General features: G+C 38.0%; 1 protein-coding gene across 4 annotated transcripts in view; it reads right to left on the reverse strand.

The window, feature by feature from the left end:
* Positions 1-18,897, reverse strand: part of raver2 (ribonucleoprotein, PTB-binding 2) — a 60,241-nt gene extending 41,344 nt beyond the window's left edge. For 3 of the 4 annotated variants that reach the window (XR_009129912.1, XR_009129913.1, XM_058073797.1), the window contains exons 1-2: positions 18,369-18,896; positions 8,561-8,627 (exon numbers count right to left, since the gene is read on the reverse strand). Coding sequence is in view for 2 of the 4 variants with exons in the window: in XM_058073797.1 (XP_057929780.1) it covers positions 8,561-8,627; positions 18,369-18,659 (358 nt within the window). In the remaining 2 variants the exon portion in view is untranslated. Of the gene's footprint in view, positions 1-8,560; positions 8,628-18,368 lie in introns of all 4 variants that reach the window. The other variant, XM_058073799.1, reaches the window with a different exon arrangement.
* Positions 18,898-20,436: the final 1,539 nt, after the last annotated feature.

Genomic DNA, 20,436 nt, shown 5'->3' on the forward strand with positions numbered 1-20,436 from the left:
GCACATATAGACAAACAACCATTCACACTCACATTCATAACTGTGGACAATTTGGAGTCGCCAATTAAACTAGCATGTTTTTTTGGAATGTGGGAGGAAACCGGAGTCCCCGGAGAAAACCCACGCATGCACGGGGAGAACATGCAAACTCCACACAGAGATGGCCGAGGGTGGAATTGTACCCAGGTCTCCTAGCTGTGAGATCTGCACGTTAACCACACAATCACCGTGCAGCCCTCATGTCTCTCAATTATGTCAAATCTATAAAGTCAAAGCATAACAAAAATCAGTATTTAGTGTAGCATAGTAGTAGTGCACAGCACATTTCTAGAGTTGAAAAATCTGGAGTTAAACAAAAATTTTTTGGAGTTGATTTTTTAACCCTGACTACCACATGTGTTAAGGACTACTACCAGGCAGTGTCATTTTTTTGGAGTTGATTTCATGGGTGTTCATGGAGCTGCACTGACACGCCCCCGGAGTTGTAAGTTGTAGTAACTGTTTTTTTCGTGTATTACTCGCCGTATGTGGCTCACAAGAGAAGCTCTTGTTGCATCCGGTAAACGGTTTTCGCTCAGTCTGTTGATAAAAACAACCTTTCTGTTCATCATTCACCGTTCCTGAAAATGTTTATTGTTCTTCAGTCTGTGTCTGCTCGTCGAAAACGATAAGGAAAGAAACAATTCCGAGTAGCGCCGACGCGGTTATGCGAAAAAGCTTTCTTTTTATAAGTCAGGGTTAGATAGGCTTTATTATACAATGTTTTTAATATTTCTGTCGTAAAAAAATGACTGTGTTTAACTGCGAAACAGCAGAGACTGGGTAGGGATGACTGTGATAAAAGAATATGTATTGAACTGTATTGAAATGTTTTCATACAGGATGGAATTTTTAAACCTCCACTGTATGAATTGTTTAATAAATAAAATAAATCTGTCGTACACAGTAAAATGTTATAATAATAATTTATGTCAACTCTAAATAGTGTTAAATTAACTGTATATTAAGTGTTGGCTTTTAACACCGGTTAAGAGTTAATATTAAAATCAACTCCATTCGAGAGTCACATTTTACTCTCTAAAGAGTAGTATTTTAACACCAAGTTTTAGATTTCAGTTTTAACTCTGAAAAGGGGGTAAAAGATCAACTCCAAAAGCAGAGTTATATTAACTCTCCTGTGGAGTCAATGGATGGTCACGCATGTACACTCAGATTGAGTTGATTTTAACTCACATGGAGTTTATTCCAAAGACCAAAATTTGCTGTGTGACGTAATCATCATGTATACAACAAATTGTTGGGTGCCTTTCCAAAGCTTCTAATTGTCGGTTGTTGTTCGGAGTGGTAAAATGTAAATTTTAATATAAGACACAAGCCCTGTGTGCGGTTGCATGCTGTAACTGGACCGATGAGATGAAGGTGCCTTGAGCTACAAAGACAAAAACTGAACACTCAGTATCTACTCGACCTGCCACCCACTCAACCACCCACGGCAACATTGTTCCCAATGTGGTGGCTGGGGCTCTCCTTAAAACATTTTTCATGCACTGTCGACTATATACAGTATATACTATTAACTTGACTGCTCATCAGGTAAATCACCTGCTGGGGAAACTGGTTGGTTTGACACATGCAGTGTCTCTGCCCTCTATTGACACATGTGCAATGAGATTCCGTCCCGATAGAGCTGTCCACCAGGGAAATACTTCCCCACACAAACGTTTCATCTCCTCACAATGACATTTCATTCACATTATCTCTTTTCACAGAGATTCTGCATTTAACAGTAGATGCCGTTTTTAGTGTTTCAATTCCACATTTCTGTTTCCGGAAATCATAAGGCCGGACCAAATGAACTGCCGAGTCCAGTAATCATTAGGCAACATCTCCTGGAGAAGGGTATTAAAAACAAAAAACGTTTTCAAAGACCTAATTTCCATGAAAATTGCCCGTTTGGACAACAACACCAAACATGGGACATTGAAAGGTAGAAGGATGGATACATGAAGAAGGATGAAGGAACTACATGTGTGTGTGTGTGGGGGGGGGCATTTGGTAATATTGGAGAGATTGGGAGTCAGCAAAAGTGAGCGACAAGCTCCTGTATAAGGAGATTATACAGATTCTCCTGTTAAAATTCACATTTGCACTTCACAGTCACACAACAAAACACACGTGTACACACATACACACAAACCCAGGTGGCACAGTCAGTGAACCTTACATTTCACCAACCATTAAAACCTCCGCTTACTCGTACATTTCCAAATCATTTGAATATTTACTCCTCAAAAGAGATACAGTATGGGCTCAGCTCTGCAGAATGTAGATACAGGACATGTCAAATAATGTTTTGGTGCTTTAAATGTTGATTCCAATTTTTATTGAATCCTGGTATGAGGGCACAATGCATTCGTGGATTAAATTGTGTAATACAGAAATCCCTCATTCATTATGGTTAAATGGTTCCAGACTCTACTGTGATACGTAAGTGAATTTCCATAAAGTAGATTTTGTAGTTATGGCATACAAAACCTGTTTGGATCTTCTAAACACGTTTTTTCACATGATTAGACCCCACTAAACATGAAAGACACCAATATAGTCACCTTTACATTCATATTAATCAATAGTAAACAATAGTAACCTAGACATAGACTTTTATTGTCTTTATTGTCATTGCACAATAACACAGCAGTGAAATTGCCAACAAAATGTCGTTGCCTGGCTCCTGTGTAATAATAAATATAAACATTTATTTATAAATATAATAATAAAATAATAAAATAATAAAATAATAAAATAATAAAATAATAAAATAATAAAATAATAAAATAATAAAATAATAAAATAATAAAATAATAAAATAATAAAATAATAAAAAATAAAAAAATAAAAAATAATGTGGGGAATAAATACCTGTGTTATTATTATGACTATAATCATAATCATTGTTATTATGTTATTAGCTGTAGAATCGCAGTGTGGAGTTTATGCTTCTTTACCATTGCAAGATAGGATTTTTTGCATTTGTGCATATGACTCCACAAAATATGGCCACCTGGAAACCATACTAATTCACAATTTCAATGCATTTTCTTTGTGGCTTATATTTGTATTTAAATTAATTTAGCCATTTTTGTATGTATTTAAAAATCTATTCGCAGAGATTGGCCAAAAAACGGCCCCCCAAAAAATGGCCTTCTCAGACTTAAACTGTCTCCAATAAAATATTCAAGTGTTTTTCTGATTGACAAGTTATATTACACTGGACCGATGTTTGATTGCTCCTTTTGCCAATTACAAAAACCCTGTATAGAAAGCTGCAGCAATTTGTCAGATAGAATACTAGAATCCTTCTTTACACTTCACAATACAAAGTAGCTGGAAAAATTAAAAATCAAGCTTTAAAATGACCGACTGAATCAAAAAAAAAGAACAGTAACAACTAAGCGTTAAGCTAGTGAGCATTTTGCCTGCATGTGCAGCCTTCATCATTGAACCGTCCAGTGACAAACACAAAGGCCATGAAAGGCTGGGATTCCCAGGATCACCCTTTCCATTGTATTCTCACATCCACAGTTAGACAGCATTGTTCAACTAGTGCACACATCTCTGTACTTGTTCTGTGCTGTGGCCTATTATGGTGGGTAGATTCTCTGCCTGGTTGGATGAGCATGCAAGTATTTCATCTGCATCTGATGGACTAAAAATGGATGCAATGTGTGCATCTTTTGAAAAATCCGTCATGACTTTTGTTATTATAAGGCTGGAATAGTTGTGATATTTGCAAAAACTGACCACTAGGCTGATGACCATCATTACCAATTGTTATTGCAAAATTACTTTCTGAACTGTAATTTGAATTTTGCAGCTCAGCAAGACTTCGTAAAACTTCTTTGCTGGTAGGGATCTAGGATGAAAGCTGATGGCCCGAAGCTATGCTTATTGCAGTTGAAATGTTGAGCAATGAGACGCACATAAAATGAGTCTGATAATTAGAAATGAATAATTAAAGTTCATTAGACTATGAGTTTGCGTGTGCTCTATGTGACAACATCAATATTAGAGAATACATACCATTAGAGTTGATAAGACCACATCATAATTAGTAAGTAAATGGTAGCATGCCAACGAGCTACTTTCTGAATGTCAATCTGCTGCCAATTAGATGTTTGGTTTTATGGACAGTGATAAGTGATTGTAGATCACAGGTCTCAAACACGCGGCCCGCGGGCCAAATGTGGCCCACAGGACACTAGTTTGAGGCCCCCGCCTTGATATGAAAGTTTAATGTTAGTGCGGCCCGCGCAAGTTTGATATGGATGCTGTATGGTATCATGTACCCAGAAAAAATTATTACATTTGATTAATATTCATGTTAAAAGTTAAATAACTGTTAATAGTTATCCTCCCTATCTGTGTGGAAGTGGTACGTTTTTGGCTATTTAAGTTTAAAGGAAATAACCTGAAGGCTACCGTTTAGGTCGCTAGCTCTCTTGTTTGCGAGTTAGCATGCGTCTCAAGACCCTGCGGTTGCACAATATGTTGTAAATAAAAAGAGTATAAATGTGACTATAGTCGTGTTTTGTCATGTCTACAGGGCTCTAATAATGCTTTGTTAATTTTAATCTGAAAAAAAATAATTTGTCTACCCACCAACTATATGTGGTTTCTAAGTTTTTATTATTTGCAGATTTTTTTATTATATTTATTTATTTATTACTGATTGATTGATTTTCTTTATTCTTGATTTGTTTATTTATTTTTCATCTTATTTTGTATAGAAAAATAAAAAGTAAGATATTTGAGAACAGTGGAATGTTTTATCAGAGCTTTTCTTGTAGAAAATTGGAACCAAAGCGAAGTTTTTTTAATTTTTTTGTTTTTAATAAATGCGTTGTTTTTTTTAAGACCCGACCCAGACCCTAGCTCCAGTGGCCCCCAAGTAAATTGAGTTTGAGACCCCTGCTGTAGATACAGTGTAAATACGACAGATGTATAATCTGAAAACTGGCAAGTCAAAACAGAGGTATCGTTCATCTTGTATGTATTTCGATAGGGTGTGTTTTAGAACATTATTACTAGCTGCAGACCAGCAGCAACAGCCTGGAGCAAAAACCACAAATGGAGACACATATGCACACTGCATCGCTGCATAGTGGAACATGCACATACTGTAAGTACTAAAAGGTGAACTGCAGGACACTTTCAAAAAGGCCAGACATAAACACTCCCATCATTATGACCTAATAAGTCCAACGGCTCTGTGAACTACTACTACAGATATGGTCATGAGGTGCAGAAGCGTGCCAAAGCTTCTGACAAAGTACATTTCAATGATTAAAGGTGACACATGAGAGCCCTTACTTAATGCACTCTGCTAGCATATGAAAAACACCGGAGATCTGAGCTCGGAGCACAAAAGGGCATCAAACTATAAGAGAACTACAAGTGGTAGTTTTTCAAGGTGATGCTCTTACTTGCTTGTATGAGGTGTGCATGCACTTCCCTAAAAGAGACTTAATGTGTAATATACTAATTATTACAAATGGTCAGTGACTTATGGACAATTACTTGCTAAGTTCCGCCCATGACGCTGAAAAGACACTTTGGTTTATGCCGGCCATGCTTGTTGATCTTTCAAATACCCTAAATCAGGGGTCTCAAACACAATTTACCTGGGGGCCACCGGAGCTAGGTTCTGGGTGAAGCCGGTCCGCATCAGGTTTTCAAAAAAAAAACCAAAACGCATTTATTAAAAACTGGAAAAAAAATCTATAAAAAAACTATCTTCAATGCTTTTGTTTCTGCTATATCCTACACTTTTTCAGTACTTTGGTTCCGGTTTTCCACACCAAAATATCTGATAAAACATTCCACTGTTCTCAAATATCTTAATTTTTATTTTTCTATACACAAAATAAGATAACAAAAAATAATCAGTAATAAATAAGTAAAATAATAATAAAACAGCAAATAAGAAAAACGTAAGAAACCACATACAGTTGGTAGAGAAATTATTTTTTTCAGATTCAAATGTACAGTATTAACAGTTATTTAACCTTTAACATGAACATTAATGAAACTCAATAATTAGCAAGTTAGCATCATACTCAGTTCCATCTGGGAGCAGCGTCGTAACTTTAACAATATGTTTGATGAGATGCTTTATCTTGACGTGTATTTTCCGTTTTATTCCAAATCATTTCCTGCATTTATTTGTACCCAGCGTCATAAGCCTTTAGCTTCATTGCTAATCCAAAGCAAAACAGGGCGGGGTAACAAGGTAGGGTAACAGAATGGGCGGGGCAAAATCATGTTAATTGTGTCCGGTGTGCACACAGCTTTAAGCTGTCATTTCAACATTAAACTTTGGTATCAAGGTGGGGGCCTCAAACTTGCGCATTTGGCCCGCGGGCCACGAGTTTGAGATCCCTGCCCTAAATATTTTTGTATGTTTCTGCATAGTCACCAAGGTATTCCCTCTGAGAATCTCTCGAATTTCTGCATCAGGTGTGCCGTGCATTTGTCCAATGAAATGCTAAACGCGGTGCTTTCCGCTGAGTCAACTCGGTGAGCTTGTTAGCTTTCTTAGCTGACTGAAGATTACTGCAACAATTACTGCAACTTATTGCGACTTCAGCTCAGCAAGTGCATCACATCTTCTTCTTATTATTTACACGCTTCCTTAAAATAATTGGTTCCAGAACAGACCGCAATTAACGTATTTCTGCAATGTAGGATTCAATATTAACAAATGGACTATTTCCAGCAGCTGTTAGAATATATAAAACCAGGTTTATGACTTTCTAAATGCGGTAATTTCTGTTGGAGATCAATAAAGTATCTAGCTTCATCTATCATACATTACCATGTACCAAACCTTGTATCATTCAGGAAGTAAGCAATCTCCATTTGGCATGATTGAAGGTTGATTATCTTTATTTTATTCATAATATGTTACTTTTGCATTGAAAACCTACTTCTGTCCATGTCTCAGAGTACCTCTGTGTCTGCATTTGTGAAATACACTGGTACTGTGTGCATTTCACACCAATTATAAAATAGTCTCAAACAGTCCTGTAAGCACATGTTACATTTCCTCAGGAGAATGATGCCATTATCATTCGATACCTTCTCGTCCGCTGAATTTTTATTGTGTCATCTCGAGTGGAATAGTGAAAACTACTACATAGCTAATAGAAAATATAATAAATCATTACATCGCCTTCATCGCTTCAAGCTGTACACCAACATTACACAAGCTTCATTTGGTATCACTAAAGAATGACTGTTTTAGTGTAAAAACATAACAAAGCTAACAAAGTGAAAACAGGACATTGGCAATTTGTGTAATGATTACAGAGCTGCAACAATTAATTGATTAATCAGTCATCGTCATCCACTTAATCACAACTATTTTGGTATTCGAAATATGGTTCTTTGATAAGAGTGTCACGACATAATATTTTGCGAGATTAGAACATGGTGATATCTCTCGTTTAGCAAAAAGCTGTCTAGAGGGAACAGGTCAGCGAACACATGGCTACTGTGAATGATCATACACATAATATGAAAGTGGCAGGATTGGAACTGCACATTAAGTGCTTTACACACACTATAAACCTTGCAATTCCAACTACCTGAGTGGTCTCAACGTCAGTCGCTCTCTAAATGTGTCTGTTTCTCCCATCAGAGCTCTACTGCTAAAGATGCGGTAGTAAGTTCTGCATTTAATCAAAGTTACTTAATATTTGTCAGATCAAAATGCAAAAGACTTACATCAAAACATGTGATACAAGCATCAGTGCTTCCTGGTACGGCACTATAAGCACCATGGGAGCTATAGTTCTTTTCATGTAAACTAATCTAAAATCTAGTTATGTGTTAAAACTACAATTCAAGAGAAATTATTATTTAACTCAGCACAAGCGCCACACGTTTTGGGGGCAAAGAGCACCAAATTTTCATTGTTTCAGAAACACCCTAACCTGTGGCTCCTTCTTCTAGAAGTGTTGTGTTTGTGGTTCTGGCGTTGGCGAGGCTGACTAAAAATAGACCCTCTGTAATAATTCCCTGGAAAGGAAAACTTTTTAAGGACAGAGAGTCTGTGTGTTCGAGTGTGTGCATGCTAGTGTTACGTGCCACCATTAGAAGACGAGGGAAAATCCTGGTGAGAAATGTTTCCTACATTTGTTGAAAATTTGAGAATTCTGTTTAAGGTGCTGACAATAATTATAATAATGCAAACTGAGCTTTTCTTGCCTTCATGCTCACCTTTTCTCCTTACTGCATATCATAAGTAGGGAATAAAGAATTTTTTAAAATATAATTTATATTTTATATTATTTATAATTTTTTGTGCACCTGCATAATGCAGACCCAGTTTATGTAAAATTAAGTAAAATTTATGTATGCAGCACCTACACGTTTTTGAAAGGACTCTCAAATTCGGTCCAATTTGTAAGATGTAATTTGCAACTGTGCATTATAATGCTCCATGTTTACAAGTATAGAGTACAGAGTTATATATGTACACCTGTGCATTGTGTCTTACCTGTGCCTTTATTGCGATCAACAAAGCAGTATTTTAGTTCATACTCTTTTAGGATTTCATGGACCTCCTGAAAACAAGACAAAGACAGAACATTATCCACAAGTTGTGATTTTAAATGCAAATCAGATATGTTTAGGAATGTAAGTCACAGGCACTTATAAATAACCAGGTTTCACAAAAAGCACTGATATACAGTAAAATTTAAATCTTGCTTTGAGCTTGCACTGGGCGCTGGCGCTGTACTGCTTTTTGCAGTACATCATTTCTAGCATGCAACCTTTCCTGTACAATCGTCCCTCGCTTATAGCGGTTAATTGGTTTCGGACCCAACCAATCCATTTCTGCAATATCGGATTCCTTGTTAATAAATTGAATTTTGTAGTTAGAACATCGAGAACCTGTTTATGACTTTAGAAATATGTTTTTTTAACATTATTAGAGTGGGCTGCACGGCAGCCGAGTGGTGACTCAAGTTCAATTCCACCCTCGGCCATCTCTGTGTGGAATTTGCACGTTTTCCCCGTGCATGCGTGGGTTTTCTCCAGGGACTCTGGTTTCCTCCCACATAAAAAAACATGCTAGGTTAATTGGCGACTCCAAATTGTCCATAGGTATGAATGTGAGTGTGAATGGTTGTTTGTCTATATGTGCCCTGTGATTGGCTGCAACCCTTGTGAGGATAAGCGGTAGAAAATGAATGAATGAACATTATTAGAGCCCTGCATACATTAAAATAACACCCCTATTGTCACTTTTACTGTACACCACATTGCAATTCTCATGCTGCACGGACTCAAGGTGGCTGCCAGCTAGCAATCTGTTCAAATTTATTTCTTCTATACTTAAGAAGCCAAAAACTTACCACATCCACAAGGGATGAGAGGAAAACTTTTTTTTTCACTTTATCATGTTGAACTTCATGACTTCATGCAGATGTAATGTAAGGAAGTGTCTCAATGTTTTGCATCATTACTGCTGAATACTGACAGAATACTACATTCATCAATTAATTTCTGAAAAAAAACACAATATAGTAAAAGAGCGATAATGAACCAAGATGTCGTGAGGGACCACTGCTCGCTCAAAAGCGCCCTTTTGAAATCTACCAAAACAAAAGAACCACACTTATATAATACTTCCTCACCCGCTTAAGGTTTACCAGATATCCAACAATTCATGGACGGAAACTGCCAAAAATCTGTTTCAGTCGCCATTGATCTCAAGTACTATACAGGGAGCTAAATAGCTAGTCAACGAGAGCAGTAGTTTCTCACTGTTAGGAAAACAGTACAGAGAATTAGCCCCACCAAAGAGCTATAACAGGATCAAGACACCATAAGAAGGGTCAGCATAGTGACTACATTGTACCATAATGAAGTTTGGTGTTCTTCTTCTGTCAACCACTGAAACTTGTGCTTTCTTCTGTTTTTCGCAGTTTGCAGTTGGGCTTCCATTCAAAGCCGAAAACAAAGAAATAAACTTTGCAAAATGCTAATAAACAAAGTGGTATTACTAAAATGACACCAGACACTGAAAACATTTCCATTGCTGTGTATTATATCATTGAAAGAGACAAAACAATTAAAACCTACCTACAGCAGTCACATACCATTTGAGGACTTTGTGATATGTTTCTCATTTCAAGCCCACTAACTACAATCCAACCCACTCACAGCAAGCAGCTGACATGTTCCATATCAGGGATGGCCATGTAAGGCAGCCCACACAGACCAGCTCGGTGGCCCTTGAAATCAGAGCGCTGAGAGCAAAAACGAGATAGAGAGAAGAAAACGGCTGGATGTTTGTACTCACAGAGCCGTGCAGTTAAAGGTCCTGATGGGATCAGATATTTGCCCCCCTCCCTTTGTTTACTGTTTCAGTGAAATGAAGTAATCACTGATAATGAGATGTAACAATACAATGTTCAGCATCTATATTAATTATTCATTCATTCATTTTCGATATCGCTTATGCGCACTCTGGTCACGGGTATGCTGGAGCCTATCCCAGCTTCAGGTGAGAGGCGGGGTACACCCTGGACTGGTTGCCAGCCAACCACAGGGCACATATAGATAGATTGATTTACATATATATAAAATGACGATGACATTGATGCCACAACATAAACACCAAAAATAAATGGTTATTTTACGTTTTCCTGAATTCCCTGCAATAACCTTTTTTTGTGTGTTGTTTTGTTCTGTTCTATTTCATTCATTCATTCATTCATTTTCTACTGCTTTTACGAGGGTCACGGGGGTGCTGGAGCCTATCCCAGCCTATCGGGCGAGAGGCAGGGTACACCCTGGACTGGTTGCCAGCCAATCACAGGGCACATATAGACAAACAACCATTCACACTCACATTCATACCTATGGACAATTTGGAGTCGCCAATATTAATAATCTGAATAATAATCAATAAATATAGTAATAATCTATCAAAAAATATCAGTCCATAACAAAAACTGCTCCAAACATCCTGTACAAAAAACACACAATAACTGTGCAATAAACTGTGCAATAACCCTGCAATAAAGCCGTAAACGGTGTAAATAACTTTGTAATACCTTGATTTTGCACTTTCTCTACTCCTGTTTGCTTTTGGTACTCTGCTCTCTCGTACTTTTGCTGCTGTAAACCTGGAATTTCCCCTTGTGGGACTAATAAAGGCACATCTTATCTTATCTTATCTGATCTGATTGTAAGTGCTGACTGTTTTAGCTCAAATATAACATTTTAAACGCGAAACAAACCGTATTGCATTACAGTAAGGGCTATATAACAGAGACCTCTTCATTAAATTTAATGAGATTGTGTGGCGAAATAAAGTGAGAGTAAAATCCCAAAGATACGAGTTCTAAAAACCTCCCCTGTGTCTCTTTACGCTGATTGAAAGTTACAACCTGACTGGGCCGTGTGCTGACACTGGAGGGGAGATTTGCAACATGCAGACCAGGATGAATCGTGACATTCTGGGATTTTTATGCAAAGTTCGATGCTAGTACTGCGCTGAAGAGTTGTTTTTCCACAACTTTTAACAGGTTGCACACATAAGCGCTGTGCAGAATGCTAACAGAAGGAGAAGACGCTAGTGTTTATTTTCCTAGTTTTTTTCCTCACATATTTGTTCCTCCACTAAAGTTCATTCATGGTTGAATAGATAGATTGAATTGATTAATGGAGTATACTTATATATTTCGTACATTTTAGACCAGGGGTCTCAAACTCAATTTACCTGGAGGCCACCGGAGCTAGGTTCTGGGTGAAGCCGGGCCGCATCAGGTTTTCAAAAAAAAGCCAAAACGCATTTATTAAAAACTGGAAAGAAAATCAATAAAAAAAACTATCTTCAATGCTTTTTGCTTCTGCTATACGCTACACTTTTTCAGTACTTTGGTTCCGGTTTTCCACACCAAAATATCTGATAAAACATTCCACTGTTTTCAAATATCTTAATTTTTATTTTTCTATACACAAAATAAGATAAATAAAAAATAAATAAACAAATTAAGAATAAAGACAACAAATCAATCAATCAGTAATAAATAAGTAAAAAATTAATAAAACAGCAAATAAGAAAAACATAAGAAACCACATACAGTTGGTAGAGAAATTATTTTTTTCAGATTCAAATGTACAGTATTAACAGTTATTTAACCTTTAACATGAACATTAATGAAACTTAATAATTTTACCCAATTAGCAAGTTAGCATCGTACTCAGTTCCATCTGGGAGCAGCGTCGTAACTTTAACAACATGTTTGATGAGATGCTTTATCTTGACGTGTATTTTCCGTTTTATTCCAAATCATTTCCTGCATTTATTTGTACCCAGCGTCATAAGCCTTTAGCTTCATTGCTAATCCAAACCAAAACAGGGCGGGGTAACAGGGTAGGGTAACAGTATGGGCGGGACAAAATCATGTTAATTGTGTCCGGTGTGCACACAGCTTTAAGCTGTCATTTCAACATTAAACTTTGGTATCAAGGTGGGTGCCTCAAACTAGCGTCTCGTGGGCCGCATTTGGCCCGCGGGCCGCAAGTTTGAGACCCCTGCCCTAAACATTTTTAGAATGTACTGAGCTTAAGCTTGCTTAAGCTTGGTGTATGTTTCTGCATAGTCAACAAGGAATTCCCTCTGAGAATCTCTCAAATTTCTGCGTCAGGTGTGCTGTGCATTTGTCCAATGAAATGCTAAATGCCGTGCTTTCCGCTGCGTCAACTCGGTGAGCTTGTTAGCTTTCTTCGTTGCTTGTGAACAACGCTGACTGTTTGAGACCCCTGTTTTAGACACTTTGGAAAGGATTTATAACGAAAACGGCGGTACCAATAAACACGGAGACTTCGGAACATCAAAGAGTTCAGGTTTGTGTGACTATATTAGAGATGGGTGGGGGGCTGAGGTATTAGAGACTCTGCATGGCCTCCTTACCAACAGTGACAGTGTCCTTGACCCACTGACAGTGATGTGCTGCACACACAGGCCCAGGTTCCTGAACACGATTAATGCAGCTAATTTATGTCATATATATTGATAGTGTATCTCAGAAGGAGTAAATTTCTATACAATATTTCAAAAGTTGTGCTGAAAATTTGAATAGTAGAAGGTAGTTGGGTATTTTGGGAGCCTTTACAAAGGATACGTATGTGTGTGTGTGTCTTCTTTCTGTGTGAAGGCTCCAGACAGGCGCAGCAAGCAAGCATCACTTGCCCATTAAAAACGGTCTGTCAGAAAAGCTTCTGGAAAGTGCAAGTGCAAGTTCAAGTGCAGTGCACGCTCACACAAGAGCTTTGTTTTTTCATTTTTCACTCAAAGACTCATACTGTACACCTACTGTATGCCATTTAGTGAGACGCTTGTTGATTTGATATTTCAGACACAGCCAGGCGGCTTAAGGGAGGCAGATGGCTTGCCCACAAACCGGCCCTGATGCTGCTACCAGTCAGTGTGAACTCTACCGCCGCTCCACTCGCCACGCCAGCCTCAGCTATCCATCTCAGCATGGATCCCGCCCTGAAGGCATGCGTTCAGAATAGGACTTATTTTCCCTGCTGAGGCAACATTCACCACTCCTCACATATCAATGTCCACGCCACGGACATTGGGTCAAAACAACAACTGAGGAGCAATCACTTCTTTGTACTTGGCTTCCAATTGCGGGGGTTGGAGTTTGCAGTACTATTTCAAATTATGGAATAGCTACTGTGATTTGACTACAATTACAATTAGAGCAGTCAACATGTACTCCTCTATGACTGTGATTGTGATTATGATTTTCTTGGATGACTTCTGTATAGTTGGAATTAACTCTAAAAATGTCCCAGAGAATATGTGATGTTTATGAATATGTTCATAATAAAGTGCAATATCACAGAGGGGTGTTCATGCAGGTTCACTGTGACAACGGTAATGGAGGCTGCCCACTAGGGCCAGGCAGATTTCATGACCATATGCTACTGACACAAACTCAAACACACACACACACACACACATCATGTAAAGCCGGAGAAGAGGTGGGTGGAATGGTACACAATATTTCCCATTCATTCCTTTTTTTTTTAGCTGCCCGCCACAGATTCATTTGGCACTAAGAATTCTCCATGTTGTCTATGATATATCGGTACAGAAGTTATTGCCGTTGTAAGTTTTCTAACACTTTAAGAGATATACTTGAAGCATTAATGGCTTTTCCCAAGTGTGTGTGATGTTTTATTGATGTTGTGATATCATTATAGTCGGAATGACAGCGGTGTTCATTTAGTAAATAGCATCTGACTGCTAAATGAATTAGCTATTAATGCTCATTTAAGACTACAGTTTAATCGACACTTGGAGACATTGAGTTTATTTAAAGTACTGCACCGTATACACATTTTAGAGTCCACAATTCAAGCTGATGAGTCCATATGAATAATTCCATACACCAGTTTCACAGTTTAATATTCAACACTACCTGTTAGCCCTTCTCATAAAGACATTGTGGGAAACAGCATGTCCGATTTACATTTTTGGTTTATGTTAATTTCGGATGTGGGATGTTTCCCACAGGAGTGCAATCTATCCGTGGTGTTGGGTTGTCTGCCGACTGCCAGTGTTACAGTGCACTGTACACAGTGGATGAAATAATGAGAATTCTTCAGCATGTACACAGCTGACAATGATCCCAAATAGACATCAAAACTGCCTTTGGAATGAATAAAGCAGGCTAAAATTACGGAACATTCTGGAATGGCCTTCCCAAAGCCTCTGTCTAAACCCGGTTGAACATTTGTGGGCTATGCCTAAAAGCTGCGTCCGTGCCAGGAAACCAAACAATTGAAATGAACCAATTCTGCCAAGAGAAGTGTTCAAATATCCAGTTAGAATTATACCATAAAGTTGTTGATAAAAAACTGCAACTTGCCCAGGGACATCTAACCATACATTAATGGGTGTGCTTCTGTGATTACTTCACAGGTTTGCACATTATTATCAGCTCAACGTCAAAACACTTCATGTGCAGTACTGGCATTCAGCTAATATGCTTTCTATTCCAAAGCTCAAGTGAGTGAACTAATTATCAGTAGTGTTAGCACACTGTATGTAACATTTCTTTAGCAATATTCTGTGTTATCTCACCTAAATGCAACCATGACTCTGACTGTCCTTTCATAACACACTATTTATCACTGCACACATCTCCGTGGTTCCAATTCCCCAAATGCGCACAGTGCTGAGGACGGTCATAAAAGCCATATGTCTTACAAGTCAAGCACAAACACTCACACAAAGACAAAATAGTTCACTAATGGGCCAGCAGGTCTAAGTGAAGAGCAGACAGATGCTCATTCCATCAAACAATACGAGACAGTGATGACATCTTTCCATATCTATAACCTCGTAGAGGATGCTCTTAATAACATTGAATTCCCATGTAAGAGAAACCAAAGAGAGTCCAAATGGCATTTGGCGTTGCAACCTTCAATAACACAAAGTTGTTATTCTGGACTAATGCTTGATGCTAAATATACATACGTATGTATATATGGAATTTTTTAGCAGGGCTACATTCATACTGCAGGTCTGTTCGATTTCTTGGCTCATATGTGATCTGATTTTGATTTTTTTGTATGTAGTTCACCGTAAAATACAAATTTTTTTGAAGCAACTCAAAATAATTTTGAAGTCGCTCATCAACAATAACCAGCAGAGGGCATTTGCAATTCAGTCATAACTGGCTAAAGAAGAGGCATTTTATATTTTGTATGTAGAGTAGATTGATCCCCTGGGCGTATTCTGAAAATTTTGCCATATACATTTAACAACAACAAAAAACAACAAAAATAAATGGTTGTTTTACGTTTTCCTACAATTCCCTGCAATAACCTTTTTTGTGTGTTGTTTTGTTCTGTTCTATTTCATTCATTCATTCATTCATTTTCTACCGCTTTTCCTCACAAGGGTCGCGGGGGTGCTGGAGCCTATCCCAGCTGTCTTCGGGCGAGAGACGTGGTACACCCTGGACTGGTCGCCAGCCAATCACAGGGCACATATAGACAAACAACCATTCACACTCACATTCATACCTATGGACAATTTGGAGTCGCCAATTAACCTAGCATGTTTTTGGAATGTGGGAGGAAACCCACGCAACATGCAAACTCCACACAGAGATGGCCGAGGGTGGAATTGAACCCTGGTCTTTAAGCTGTGAGGTCTGCGGGCTAACCACTCGTCCGCCGTGCAGCCTCTGTTCTATTTCAGTAATATTATATTTTTAGTTTGAAACACTGGGTTTCATTTTCATTCATGCATTTTCTGAACTACTGGTGTTCATTATGATTACGGATGAGCTGGAGACTATCTCAGCTGACTTTGGTCACCTGTCAATTGCAGGACAAACAAGCATTCATGGTCACATTCACATCTATAGACAGTTTAGTCTAAGCAGCAATACCCAGAGAAAACCCAAGCACGTGTGGGGAGAACATGCAAATCCAAACAAAAGTGTTCCAACAGAGATTGGAGCCCTCGACTGTCAGGCCGTTATGCACATTTCATTCTTATTTAAAACATTTATTTCTGTAGAAAACATACACTTCAATACTGTACCAATATACATGTGAAGTCAATTTAAAAAATCGATTAAATATTAAGTTAGTTTAGGTCGACTGAAATCCACAGCCAGACTGTGAGCTACTGTTCATTAACCGTTCTGCAACTGGTCAATACGTCACAGCGTCCAAGATCCGATTCTGACTTACTCCTTTAAATATTTGGACAGATTTACAGTATGTGCACAATCAGCAGTGAAGACATCATTCCGGTCTGCTCGGGCTCCCAACACACATCACACTCCCTCTGACAAACAGTAAAGACAATGTGGAGACCGCAGTGAAAGAAATTCACCTAATCTAGCGTTAGGTTTCTATCAGAACACGTATTTCAGACGCTTTTTTTACCTTAAACAGTCCTGTATAGACAAATGGCAACAAAATAAATCAGATTTTCAGTATTACTACAATAACCAAACATAATCGTCCCTCGTCACTTTGCGGCTTCACTGCATGACAGTTTTTCAAAAATATATTCCTTAATAAATCATGCAAATTTCGTGCTTGAATAAAGTATATTTTCGGTCAAAACATATACATATTTAAGTTAATACATATATTTTGCCTAAATTAGGCATTATTAAGCATAGAAATTAACAAATATACAAATACAAGGCATTCAAAAGATGCATTCATAGATGTTGCGTAGTGTAGTAATACTCTCATATTCGTAAAACACACAATCACCACACCAGAACAACATTGCAATTTTAATTGATCTCACAACAAAGTCTTATTTATGTTGTAAATATCTTATTGACTCTCATGATGTCTACTAAATCGGGTAATACGAGTGTAAAGGTGACTATAGTGGCATTCATGTGTAGAGGGTTCTTGTGATACTAAAATCATGCATTTATAAATAAGGAATCCTATTATTTCATTGCAACTGCAAAAATAAAATACTGTACTTCTCAATTTTCACAGGCTAAAACGTCAGGTATTTGATTGCATCCATTACACTTGAGAGGTAACAGGAAGCTGACTTTTTGAACCTTTTTAATGTACTTTTTCCAATAAGAGGTTTAAGGGTGCGTTCACATGCTGACTGGCTTGCATTTATACTTGTATTTTTGGCACAGGACCAAATAATACTCTCAGTTAACCCCAATTGTAAACATATGTGACATTTCCATTGTCCGAAAAATGTCAGGTACTAAAAATAATGCCATATTAGAAGGGAGTATGAAGTCGTCGGACAATGTACATGTTGTTACATGTTACATGTACATGTACACACATACAGTATTCTTCACTGAGACCGTTATTTTTGTCAACTGACCAAATTACAAGTGTGAATGCTAACCAGACCGCACTAAAGTGACCCACCAATAGTCCATAGTACTGGATTATACAAGCATAACACAACTAAACATACTAGCAGAGCAAACGGACTAGAGTTCTTTTTAACCACACCAAAAATGAGTATATGAACGCACCATTAGTTACTATGATAGGATGGTATCCCATATCATTTTAAGCATCAACTACTCGCTATAAATATGACACATTGATATATATATTGATTGCATGATCGATAATCATCGCCTACTGGTATTGTGATTACTTTGCGGGATTAAACTAAAGTGTAATTGTCAGCGCAAAGTAAAGTATTGCGCACCATGGGCGCACAGGAAATGGGTTGGTTCTTCAAACTTGCAACTCATTTGTCTACTTTTGCTTTGCCTTTGTCAACAGACACACAAAAGTACCTGGTTTGTTGTATCGGGCGGGAGGTTCTTAATGAGGATTTTCCTCCTGTTGCTGAGTTCTTGGCGAGTTTTGGCGAGCCTCTTCTCTATCTCCTCCGGCTCCAGCTCCGGCAAGTCACGGAGGCTTGTCCATGGCTCCGAGGGCTGCGCTGTAGCCGCGGCCGCCGCCGCCGCCGCCTCTTCGTCCTCCGGCTGCTGGCTCTCGGGGCTGTTCATCGTCGGAGAAAGTGGACTCTCCGGGACAAGAGAGGAGTGGAAGCTCGGCGGCTGGATGGATGAGGCTGCCGCCATTTTGGATGTCTGTGATGAGAGTGAGCGGGGAGAGGCAGAGAGCAGGTGGGAAGTGTGTGTGCGTGTGTGTAAGGGTGAGAGAGAGTGTGTGTGTGTGTTAGTGAAACTTGATTTATAACATGTCAAAATTGCTATCTACAGTACTCTTTCGCCAGCCTTGATATAGTCAAGATGGTATTCTACATGTCAATTTAAGCTTATAGCTAGCTTATGATGTAGCTTAATTTCAGTTAGCAGTTTTGCTATGAGTCAGCACTATACTACGACAGAGTATTAGGGCCACATTGAATACAAAATTTCAGGAATAAAGTCATGAATTTACAAGAAAAAGTTTTTTCTTTATGTTAATTTACGATAACATGTCAAAATTGCTATCTACAATACTCTTTCGGCCGCCTTGATATAGTAAAGACGGTATTCTACATGTCAATTTAAGCTTATAGCTAGCTTATGATGTAGCTTAATTTCAGTTAGCAGTTTTGCTATGAGTCAGCACTATACTACGACGGAGTATTAGGGTCACATTGAAAACAAAATTACAGGAATAAAGTCATGAATTTACAAGAAAAAGTTTTTTCTTTACGCAAATTTACGAAAACATGTCAAAATTGCTATCTACAGTACTCTTTCGCCAGGCTTGATATAGTCAAGACGGTATTCTACATGTCAATTTAAGCTTATAGCTAGCTTATGATGTAGCTTAATTTCGGTTAGCAGTTTTGCTATGAGTCAGCACTATACTACGACGGAGTATTAGGGCCACATTGAAAACAAAATTTCAGGAATAAAGTCATGAATTTACGAGAAAAAAACGTTTTCTCGACTTTATTCCCGAAATCTCAGATTTTGTTTTCAATGTGGCCCTAATACTCTGCCATAGTATATAAGTAAGTATAAAAGTATGTAAAAAATGTTGTTACATGAGGAGAATAAAGTACAAAATTTAAGAGAAAAAAGTCGCACATTTACAAGAATATAGTCGTAAATCCTCAAAATTTATTTTAATACTCAGTGGTAACAGGCATTGCCTGAGACTGAAAAATGGGGACTTATGTGATCTTTGACCTTGGTAATATGACCAATGGTATTATATTACGACTTTTCTCGTAAATGTACAACCTTTATATGAAGATGAAACAGATTTAAATAATCCTAGACAGTTACAGTAATTAATTTGGCTCCATGTTAGACTAATATGACTTCAATTGTCAACAAAATATACAAAACATTTTCTTAAAAGTGGCACATAACCAATAAACATTTTAATTTTGGGTCAGGTTGCTTCTGAATTGGAACATCAAGTCAAATATTAAACAAATAGAGGGAATGATGTCAAGTCTTTTGCAGCTACCAGACGGTTTCAGAATTTAGACCCACTGTGTGGACAAGAATAGAAGAAAGAAGAATAAATTTGGATTGGTTTCTGGAAAATCAGCAGCAAAGACTCATTTGTACATCTCTCAGATGGAATGGCGATAGAATTACGTTATGCCTGTGTGTGTATATCTGATATAAAGTATGCAAATTTAGCCTTTACACAAAAAAAACTTACAGTAAATGCACATTTTCATAGTATCAAAATGTAGCCATCGGTGCTGTAAAGTCCAATTAACACCTCTAATCAAAGAGATCAGTTTGTATCTGGAAACAGCCAGAGCTTCCCATTTTGCTGTTGTGGATAATGTGACTGTGAATGGTTGTGTGCGTCCCTCCTCTCTACCCATGTCATCTAACTGAATGCCAACCTAACAGCCAACAGAGCCTGCCTGCCCACGGA

The sequence above is a fragment of the Doryrhamphus excisus genome, chromosome 5 (assembly GCF_030265055.1).
Source record: "Doryrhamphus excisus isolate RoL2022-K1 chromosome 5, RoL_Dexc_1.0, whole genome shotgun sequence".
Lineage (NCBI taxonomy): Eukaryota > Metazoa > Chordata > Actinopteri > Syngnathiformes > Syngnathidae > Doryrhamphus > Doryrhamphus excisus.